Here is an 11,582-nt window from a genome sequence, read left to right on the forward strand (position 1 = left end):
CTTCATCTGAAATAGGACTTCCCGTAAGAAAGAAAACTCTGGTCTCCATGTGTTATAATTCTCTTTATGTACTGTGACAATGTAAGGTAATTGGGATATTTTATATATTAACAAAATGAGACAGACAGGGACTTTTAAAATGTATTTTAATGAATTTAACAAGTTACTAGGAAATATTTGGGAAGAAGAACTGTGTGAGATGGTGATACATGTTAGTGGTTACAGGATCTCAGCTGTCTGTTGCAGGATTTATTTTATTATATAGATAACAATTATTATATTGCTGGGCTATATGCTTTACCAATTATTTCCATAATTTTTTAGTAATTCTTTTATTAATAAGAATTATTATATTGGGTTTTGGTCCCCGTATCAGCCTCCACTGACCAAATATTAAGTGAAATGGTGTGTTGTGAGCTAAACACAGAGCCAGCCCAGCTGTCTCCCATCCTCCTAAGAGCTGCCGTCTAACCTTCCATGGCTTCAGACAGCAGGTGCAACCCTGGTGCTTCCCTCCCCAGCACACTCCCAGACCTGTCACACCACATTATTTGTAAACAGCAAAGGAGCTAACATCACAGCCTGCATGTGAAGGGCACCAGGAAGCCACAGGAGACAGACAGTGCAGTGTGTTCATAGTGAGAGGCAAAAGAAAGAGGCTCCTATTCATAAGCTTAGCACAATAGAGTAATGCAGTGTTAGGGAAATTTAAGCTGGTGCTGAAAGCTAGTGTGCTTTGCTGCTCTTTTACTCAAGGGATGCCTTTTATCCTGAACTGTAATTCTTATATTTCTGACATAGCTTGCTTTGCTAGGTCATGTGAATGATGAATATCACAGTATTTAGAGGTTTCTAGTAAATGAAACACACATGGGAATGAACGGAGATACAGATCACTTGCGTCAAGCCCAGCTTTATCAGGGCTTGGTGAGGGCCTATCTTTTTCAAGGGCCTACAGCAATTGAAAAGCAATTAGAGTTTCATTGTACTTTCCAGTTCCATTAAGCATCCTGTAGATACGTACAAGAGTTCAAGATGAAAAAGCTGTGCAACCCTCAAAATACTGAAGAATGGGATGGCAGCAAATCAAAACTTCAGTCAAATACTTAGGACTTAGAGACACTTCAGGCCTCAAGAAAGAATGGAAAGCCACCCTGTCCTGCCTTAAATAAGGGATATTGCTACAGAAATGGGAAATGCTTCCTTTTCCTAAGTGGGCAGATAACAGTAAAGGACAGTGCAGTGTGAAAACTGAAATCTGCCCCTTCTAAAGAAGAAGGTCCTGGTCATTGTCCAGGTCATGTTCTTTCCTTCTTAGCAGAGTTTATTCATCAGTGATTTAAGAGGGGCAGACCTCTTCACAAAGGGTGTTTTCCGTTATCTGCAAGACTGGACAAACAGGGCTAGCTCTAAAACAGTGAGGTGAAGGAGAATCATGAACATCCTCAATGTCAGGGTCTGGCAAGTCCAAAGCTGCAAAAAGTTAAGAGGGAAACAGCCTGCAGCAGCCAGCAGAGCTTCATTTGTGTGGATGGGGTTTGCTAGAGAAGGAACATGGAGATCCCCATCCTTTTTCATCTCCTGACAGAATCTTCTATGCAGTCCTGCACGGTGCCTGGAAAATGCTCGCAGTGAAGCGTTCCTGATTAGTGGTGCAGTTAATGAACACTGGTTTACATCTCTTGAGGATAAATCTACCCTCTGACCATCTGTCAACAAGAGGATCTGGTTTTCTTCTGATTCACATAGATGCCAAGCAGAATTACCTTCATTTAAACCACTGGTGTTTCTTGGAGAGTAAGTGCGATGAAAAAGTTGGTCCATTGACAAGATCTCTTGATGAGTCACATTCTGTGGAGCAGAGATTATGTCTCTCTGGATGGTTTGTTCATTCTTGAACACGAGAGGCTCCAACAGCTAGCAAGATTTTAGCTCTTGTTATGAAATGCCACTGTGCAGCTGTGAAGTTGTTAGCCTTGCAGTTACTTGCAATCTGCAAGTAGTCTGCTTCTCCTGTTGCTGGATTTGGAGCAAGTAGATTTGGTCACTTGTGCATAATCTTTTAAAAATACTGTCAGGTCCCTCACAGGCAGTATCTTCTAATGAATGCAAATGAGAATTGTGATTATCCATTTCAAAGCAATTGGTTGCAAGCCATCATTGGCACAGAGCATTATTTATACAGCTCATAAGCGCCAGTGATGCTGGTGCTTAATTCCTCACACATCACAGTAATAGAAACTCCCTTCAGGGCTGGACTTTCCAATCCAGCCTTTCTGTTTCTGAGTCGCAAGCACTCTCACTTCAGTGACTGACTACTGGATTTTGCAGGTTCAGTTTGATGCATATATGATAGCAAGCCCACACTTGCTTGCAGATGCCAGACTGCCACCCAAATTACTTGCTCCTCTCAGCTGCAGTGAATAAAGTGACAGGATGGCAGCTCTTAGGGTCTCTTGGTTCTCTCATTTTCCAAATCCTTCTCTACCAATGCCTGTTCACAGCTCTATTCTCAACCTACTCGGCGCTTGCTTCAGTATGAAGCTTGGAGTCTATCATGCATTTACATGTACTGTTGCTCTTAGCTCAAACTTTATTTCTAGATTTTCCTCAACCTCCAATTCTAGTGCATTGACTCCTGCTTGCTATGCCCCAAGTGGGTTTCACTGCTCTTTTCACTGCTCAGTTTGCAGGACTCTTCTTTGGCCTGTTAAGAATGGAATTCACCAGAAGATGCAAATTACCTCTTCCCATCCCTGCTAGGCTCGTAGGGAAAGTAAAAATAATTGTGTCTCTTCCTGCTGTTAATACTGTAATCCAATAATCTTTTGGGAAGCTTTAACTTTTAAAACACTGGGCCTCCATACGTTAGCTCTCCTTAGCAGCCAAGAGGCCCATCAACAAATTGCAGTGGAAGCGTAGAGCTAGGAAATGTCTGCACGAGTAACCACTTTCTTAAGAGACTCTGTTAACCAGAGGACTAGTAAAATCTTATTTAACCATCATTGAAAGACTTCTTGGTAGACAGCCAACCCTGGCTAGTCTCTCGAGTTTAGGAAGTAGTATAAAAGTGTTCCTTCTAGCATTAATTCATATCAGCTTCTGATGCCAATCTCCTATACATCAAAGAGAAATGCTCATTTATTGGACCATTTTGCATTTTAAATAATTTAAGCTTGTAGCACATTCCCCTGCTTTTAGCAGCAGCAGCCTCTGCCATTAGTCCAGCTAAAACAGGAGCTGTATTGGTTGATGTTTCATGCACATGTGCAGCTTGGTCCCACAGTGCTGATATGGAGATACTGCCTTGTTTTCATATAGGGCTTAGGGGGTTATGGCCAGGCAGTCCCTTGTTGCCATGCTTGTGTTCAAGTCCTCCACTGATACATGCCAGGGAGGTTTCTCCCTATAATCCAATGGCACTCTCCAAAGGTAAATATGTATAAATAGTCTTTTTCTTACACTGAGGACAGACTCAGCCTAAGGTTGAGTCCATGCCTTATGGAAATACAAAGCAGTCTCCCACCTGAGCACTGATTACAAAGTTGTTCTTATGCAAATCCAAACGGGACAGTGTGAAAATGCTTAAAATGAGGCCTCATCTAGGGCAATATGTTACTAACCTGTTAGTCTGGCTCTGTGAAATTCATTGTTTCAGTGCAAAGTGGAGCTTACAGTTTCCAAAGCCGGATTGCTGTCTACCTGTTCCTCAGCCAGCTGTGATCCATGTCATCGACCTAAATTTAATTCCCTTCCCCTTGTGTTCCAAGTATTGTCCCGTAATACACAGCAAAGTCTTTATTACTTTATCTTGCACACCATAGTCCATGTGTTTATATCCCCTAGCTTCTCAAGCTGGATGTGTCTAAGTGTATGTAACCTTTTGCCTACAGGTAAGAGCAAGAGGTTTTTAGCATTTGGCACAAGGCTTTTCATTTCTAGCATGATGAGTAGCTATTTGCTGCAACTGGGCATTGAGGCCTCTACAGAAATTGATAGCTTCATCCCTGACTCTAAGAGCTTACAAATTAAATGCAGTATCCAGGCAACCTCCTTTCAGTCAAGTTGTTCTTGCTTGAAGTCACACAGAAAAGAAGTGAATGTGAGGACGAGGGCTATGCCCCATCTCTCTTCAACCAGAATGACCCCTCTTGCATGCCAGGGAGTGACGCTGCTGACTGGTGATTGCTTTCAGTTACATATCTGCTTCCAGAATAACACAACATTAAAAAAAAAGAGAGAGAGAGAGAGAGAGAGAAAAGAGTAGCTGTTTATACTGCCTAAGCTTGTGTAACAAGTTTTCATATGAGCGTTTAAAGTCTTTTTTTATTGAACTGTTTCAGTATCTAGAAAAAGACATTTCTCTTACTCAGCTTCATTAGTTACAGGAAATCAGTGGATTAAAGTAGAGAGCAGATTAGCAAAAATAAACTGCAGGATGTCTTGGACATATGGTGCTGTGTATGAATGGGTTTTAACTACTTATCTGTGTATGACAAAGAGTAGGAGAGATTTGTCTTAGTGTGCAATAATTATATCGTGCAGTAGCTGCATAGCTGAACAGGCAAAACCCACAAAGCCAGGGAAAGGTTTTGGTTCGATTTGTATGTGGTGTGTGTGCTGGTCCCAGAGCTCACATCGTGTTTTCTACCAGCCCATGGGCACGAGACTGGACTTAGCTAATTAACAGGACGCCTCTCCCTCCTTCCCCTTCCTCTTTGCTGGGCTCATGTGTTGCAGTGCTGGGTTAGTGTGGGTTACAGAGACTGGGATTTAGCCCATCTGACATGGAAGCAGGCGCTGGTCCAGGGACACTGCTCCATCACTGCTCATCACTGCTCCATGGACCACAGGAGGAGGGCAACCCATGTTGCCAACTGTGGGCAACCCATGACAGCCCAAGCCTTGCCTCAGCTGGAAATTGTCCCCCACAGAGCAAATATAAACAGAAGTAATAAATAAAAGTGGGCAGAATATTGGGGTGATCGGGAAGTATCAGCCTTCAGGGTCTGGGCACAGACAGAACAACATGGCCTGCTTTGAATTCAAATTCTGCAGTTTCCAGCTTTTTTCTTTTTTTTTTTTTTTTCTCTGATACCTTTTGATTCTCTCTGATACCTCAACCTGAAAAGTCTCAAATTTATACCTTTTCTAAATAGGCCAGCTCACACTGGTCTGGAAACCAGTCCTGACACACAAGTAAACATTGGTAACATCCTGCTCTACCTCTCACTTCCCAGGAAAGCCATGCCTTTCCATTGGGGAAATGAGAGGTTTCTCAGTGAAGCAGTGATGATGACATCATTTCCATGTCTTAAAAATAGTTGTTTATAAAGGGAGATAAAGGTTTGCAAAAACCAATCAAATCTGCTTTATAGAGTAAATTCAAAAAATCCTGGAGAATTATCTGGTCTTTATCTGGGCTCCTCAGTATGCTAGCACAGATTAACAAATAATGTTATGCCACATAGCTTAAACATGCATGTCCTTGCCTATCTTTTGGGGGGTTGCTTTCCTCTGAGGTTTCCACAATGTGTTTCACATCGACTGTGAGTAAGATTCTTGGACTTCTGCCCTAGATTAATCAAACATGAATCACTGACCCATGCAAAAAGAAAGTTTAGCCAAAAATTGTGGTGGTCCATAGAAGAAAAGGGGAGAAATGTTCCCCCCTCTCTGAAGTTTTAACTAATTTTTTTCCTTGTTTTGGTGGGAAATCTTGGTCATTCAAAGATTCACTGACAAGGACCTGATCATCTTGTTCTTTTAAGAATTATTATGAAAAATTAAATCCCCAACTGTTCAGGAGAATATTCTTTCTTTCTTTCTCTCTCCTAATTTAATTGTATAGTGGTGAAACCTGCCAAACTTGCAGGCTTTGTATTTAGCTTATCAATAACATAGCATTGCTTCTGTTGCAGAGTTCCCTGAAGAGGAGAGGCAGCAGAGAAATCCACAAAGAAAAAAAGACATTTGCCCAGGTATGGTTTCCATGAACATGCAACTTTGAGAAAAATCACATGGCACAACTCAAAATTTATTTTTATGGGTTTTGACAGGGCCATCAGGTGTATTAACTGGAGTGCAATTAAGCCTTAATCTACTGAGACCTCCCAGAGATGATGTAGAAGCAATTTAGGACAAAAGTGCAGTCTCTAAACTGTGTAGCTTCTTGGGCTCATTGTGCTTGTACCCATCAATTCAGGCTGCAGGTTTTCTACAAGAAGAGCAAATCACCTTGCCTCACAAAATAATTGGATCGCAGCTTAGGGACTAACTAAATTTATTCACTGTGCCCAAGATTTTGTGCTAATGAGCATCTTGGCAGGATTGCCGTTCACACGCTGCAACGACACCTCGCGAGCTCCCGTGTCGCAGCCCAGGGATTGATCTCCCTGGTGCTGCATGAACTTGTGCTCCCCAAAGCCGAGGCACCACAGACAGCCCAAGCTGCCCACTCAGTCCCTCTTTGCACAAGGGTTTTATCGGAATCTCACTGGTCAGTCCTTCCCAGGAAAGCAGTCTGCCTGGTTTCCTCTGGTTTTTGTGCTGACTATAGGAGTTAAAGCTTTTCCCAGCACCCGCAGTGTTACTGTTTATAGCCTGAGATGGGGATAGTATTTCACCTCGCCGGAAAGGAGCCAGGAGATGCACTGTGCCTTCATTAGAGAAGGGATGTGCTTCCCCTGCCACGCCCTCGGCAGGCTCAGTGTACACAGCCAAGACCTACAGGCTGTCGAGCCTTAAAATCCATTGATTTGTAATAGAAACCATAATAAATCACTATAATATGTTGAACTTGAAGGGCTAGGGCGGGCAGCTGAGTGGGCACGCTGGGGGACTGGCCAGTGGCCAGGGCTTTCCCAGGACACAGCAGACTGAGCGTCCTCGCCAAGATGACACGAGCGTGGCTTAATCACACCTTAAAATGGGCCACTTGCTATGGAGAACTATTTAAGTCATCGGTCAGGTCAGAGTTTGTTTTTCTGCAAATATGTAAAATACATGGATGAAATATATACATGTGTCCACACACATGCAAATTACAGGTGAAACTACATGAGGGCATGATTGTGTCCATAGGGGTTTGTAGGCAGCACTGTCCTTCCTTTCTTCATTCCTGGAAATACAGAGCTGTGCAAAGAGAATGGATTCTCACGTTTGCCTCCTCCACCCAAATCCAGGCATTAAGAACAGCTGTATCTAGCTTTGGAAAGCCTTAAAAGGCTTGACAAAATTAACTGAGTAACCAAGTGTGAGCTCAGCACCACTCGCAACAAAGGGAAGGGATCCCAGAAGCCACGTGGGGAGAAAAACTTTCACCTTCTTGCAAGAAAAGGACTTGGGATTGGAAATGAAAACTGTTGCATCAGCACTCTGCAAGGTGGCCATTCAGTTTTCTTCACCAATTCTTTAGGTAGAAAAGACTGAGAAATAGCCTCGTCTACTAACATAGCCCAGCGCATATGTACACATCCCTGGCTTTCTCCCAGCTCTAGGATATTACCCACAGCTGTCTCCAAACCCAGACATCCATTCAGAGACATTTGCTGGTTGAGATCAGGGCACATCACAGCAGATGTCTGACCTGGTCAAACAGCTGCCAGGTTCTGGGCATGGCCCAACAGGGTTGGTACAGACACCGCCCAGGAGGTTCAAAATGCTGCTCTTCATGGACAGATACCCTAAATATCTAGAATGAGCACCCATTATAGCACCCAGTCACACACTTTGTGACTGAGAAGGCCTCAAACTTAAATTCTGTGCATCCATGTGCTTACAGATAGGTACAGTATGTGGCAAGACTGGTGTTTTTACTTACTGAGAGCTTGTCATGAAAATAAGCTGGAACTTCACACCCACCACGGGGCACCTGAGTAAATAATACTCATGAAGCTGATTGTCTTGAAGTTGTGCAAAAAGCAGAATTCATAGTAGCACTCTCCCACCTCTAGCAGTACTGAAGAAAATAAGTTTTTATTCAGCAGAATTGCAAAACGGAGCTTCTTGGAAAATACCAGGCACCAGGCAAACCACAAAGAAAAGTGGTTCTCCAACGCAAGGTAGGAGTGCTGGCACTCGGCCAGATGCTTGGGTGCTGGTTGTACTGCCTTGTCGTCAGACTTGCAACCCCAAAATTGCTTACCAGTCTTCTGCCTGGCAGTTCCCTTGAGCTGGTGGTGGTGGTAGAGGAGGTGGTGTTGGCCTCTTTCTAGCTTTGTGTCTTCTTGCCAGAAAAGAAATATTGTATTGGGGAATTTTTGATCAGCTCTTCATTTTCGTCACATCTCTCACACATTATGCATTTACATTGCATAATTAAGTTAATTTTTTTCCTATATATTTAATTTCTTTATGTCCACATTCTACATCTGTCTAAATTAGACAGCAGACTCTGTAGGGAAGGATCTGGGTTCTTCTGCTTTTTTTACCCATTAACAGCCTTCTGAAGTGCCACGCAGAGCCACAGTGCAATTGCATGCAAATTATCACCATTGGTAATCATTAACACCCATTTATCCTTAATGATCTCTCAAAGTCCATGACCAAACACCGTGACTGTCGCGTTGTTTCACTGCTGTTCCTTCTTTTCTTTCTATATGATTTGCCCAATGTACACATTTTGGGAAAGCATCCACATGCTGGATGTTTAATACAGTTAGGAGGCCATTACCCGTATTCAACTTCTGGGATTTGAGCCTCTTATTCCTCCAAAACCACGGAAAGACTATTCTCCCTTTTCTTCTTTTTTCCTCCTCTCCTGTTTTTTTATTTGCGATTTAACAAATAATTAGGTATTCTTGATTTTGATGATTTGGCCTCTCTTTAGTTTGCTTTATATGTCAAAACTCTGCTTGCCTGTGTGGGTGTCTCACCCTCTCGCTGTTTGTACTCCCTTTTGACTGATCAAGAAATCGGTGATATTTCTGTACACAAAGTTTCAGAGGGACGGATGCATGAAGATTGGAGTCCTACCCTTCTGGCATGCTTAGATCTGGCTGATAAATCTCTCCTGACCATTCTTTTCCTTTGGAAAAAATGCTGTCAGGGGAATGGGATGTTCCCTGGCAGGGAAGCGAGGAAGATCTAGAGCTTTCTCACCTTTCCAGACGGGTTCCATATTTAGTAGGCAAGATTAACATCCATCAGCTCTGTTGTTTTGTATGAGGCTTGTGTTTGTTTAATGAAAAAGATCTTGCTTGTTTCAGCTCTTGTGAAAAAACAAAATTTGACTATTTAAAAACAATAACAACAACAAACAAAAAAAAAACCAAAAACAAAAAAAACACCAAACTACTAAGACAAAACCTGGCAATAAAGAAATGCCATTAAAGGAATTAGAAGTAGTTTTGTCCTGCAGTAATAACACACTAATTCCACAGATGCATTGAGTCATGCAGTGATGCTGAGCAAAAACACTGGGGCCCTGACCCTAAACCCATCGAAGCCTTTCCCTTTTCTTCAAAAGCTTCAAAACTCTGAGTGTGCTGCCCCGGGTGCTGTTATTTGTACTGTCTGAAAGGCACTGGGTGTCTGCCTGGAGGTCTCTGTGACCGCAGGGTGAGAGCAGCCCCTGGTGCTCCCAGGCAGAGCAGAGGGATGGGGCTGCCCCTTCCCTCAGGCATCGCTCCAGCTGCGGGCAGCCAGGGAGGGGCAAGGCACCAGCTACTGCCACAGACAGCGGGGCTCTTGAAGCCAAAGGCAGACAAGAAATTGGGTAAAGAATGCAGGATTACAAAGACAGAATAAAGAAAATGTCAGGCCAGCTATTGACAGATAAATAAATAAATAACCAGGAGTAATCCTCCCACTTGTGGGTTCTGATGTGCAGCGCTGGTCTGGCTGTAACTTTCCTTGTGATCTTTGTATTTCCTTAAAAGCGAAATCTAGAGCTCTGGGGATAAACTGATTCACCATGATAGGGAAAACAGAGGTAATGTGTTGCACAGCCCTGGACAAAGATGATGCTTTAATCATACAGCCTTATCCAGCCAGAGCAACCAAAATTCAGAGTGACTCCAGCATAGGATTTTGCCAGCTTTTAATTTGGCTCTTAATTTGTACTTTAGAGTTATGAAGATAAAAGCAATTTATAAATAGATGTGTGAAAAAGAGAAATGTGTATGCAAGGAGACAACAGAGAGGACAGAAAGTCCTCCTTCTAGAGGCTCTGCTTTTAATCAATTACAAGTACCTTGCTTGAATTAATTTAAAACTTATATTTCTGATGCCAGAAACAAGATGACTAAATGAGCTGATTGCAGTTGTGTTTGGCTCTTTGCTATCAATGAAAACGACATATTAACAGAAAGTTTGACTATTTTTTACCTCTATCATGTTATTAACATGTAAGTTAACTTTTTTTCCTATTTAGCATTTTAAAGTCACAACCTGAAGCAGGCAGCATCAATCAGAAAGCTAGCTGGATTCAGAAGTATACAAGCGATCACTTTTTTGTCTGTTCGGTTATTAACAGCTGAAATTAAATCATAATTAATATTCATGTAAATAGAATGTGGCAAAATTAATGTAGGTAGACCTAGAAGACATAGAAGACCAATGTGCTAGGATGTGTGCTGTAGAAATTAAATCATTTCCTCAGGTTGCTAAACCATAATCAGTTTTGTAATTTTTTTTTTTTTCATAGCCTGATCTGGGTGAACAATTAAAGCCAGTCATGTTTTCCTCTGAATTTGGTTTCCATTATTAGGAATTATAACAAAATGGTGGTTGTGGAAGATAACAGTGCTCCAGAGACTGAAAAGAAGTTTCCATATATAATTGCACATATGTCCACATAGCCTACCAACAACGATAAAATCTGCTGTCTCAGGAGATCATCTTTCAAAGCTTGCCTTCCATTATACTGCTAATGCTGATAAATGTGTCTCTTTTGAGGCCCAGTGCCTGTATCTCCATGACAATTCATGAAAGTGATTCATGCAAAGAAATTGTTCACCGGCTTAGAATTTACTTAACCTTGTCTCTTATTTCAGCACAATACACACTGGAGTTCTCATTCGAGATGAGACGCAGTACTTTTTAATGCCCAACACGCACTAAAAACCCCAAACAGTCATTCAATACCCTGGTACTTCCTGAAAAATGCAGGTTTTCACATGGGATGGATTTGGATATAAACATGGTTTAATGAATTTTTCTTCCCTCTTTCACATGTTTTCACTGATCTCCCTTGTGAACAGTTGTTCATCCCAGAAACAGAGATCACAATCTGCTCTGTCCTAATAATAACAGCAGTAGAGACAACAGTGTGTTTCCTATCTGGAAAGCAAGATAGGGGCTTCATCTGTTTCACAACATTATATCACAGTAGTTAAAGTCTTCACTTTTCAAGGCAACCATGCAGTTTAACAAACCTTTGTTGTGCTTTCTATCTGAAGGAACCTAAAATTTGAGATTATGGTGGGCAAATTTATCTGAGTAGTCTTTGTTTTGTGGTGCTTGAGGGGAACAAGCGTGTCATTAAAGGTATATGGAACAAAAAGTAAATGGAACAAAAAGTGCCAGCAAATCATGGAACATTTTCATTTGAGTCATTATTTTCCACAAAGTTTGCTCAG

The 11,582-nt window shown here is 42.0% G+C and overlaps 1 protein-coding gene across 12 annotated transcripts in view; it reads left to right on the plus strand.

The window, feature by feature from the left end:
- Positions 1 to 11,582, plus strand: part of MTCL1 (microtubule crosslinking factor 1) — a 127,712-nt gene that overhangs the window by 72,918 nt on the left and 43,212 nt on the right. For 7 of the 12 annotated variants that reach the window (XM_058423597.1, XM_040057863.2, XM_058423625.1 and 4 more), the window contains 2 exons: positions 5,922 to 5,981; positions 7,986 to 8,063. In XM_058423597.1, the coding sequence (XP_058279580.1) occupies positions 5,922 to 5,981; positions 7,986 to 8,063 (138 nt within the window). The remainder of the gene's footprint in view (positions 1 to 5,921; positions 5,982 to 7,985; positions 8,064 to 11,582) is intronic. The other 5 variants (XM_040057882.2, XM_040057930.2, XM_040057940.2 and 2 more) reach the window with 2 other exon arrangements.

Source organism: Hirundo rustica, chromosome 1 (genome assembly GCF_015227805.2).
Source record: "Hirundo rustica isolate bHirRus1 chromosome 1, bHirRus1.pri.v3, whole genome shotgun sequence".
NCBI lineage: Eukaryota > Metazoa > Chordata > Aves > Passeriformes > Hirundinidae > Hirundo > Hirundo rustica.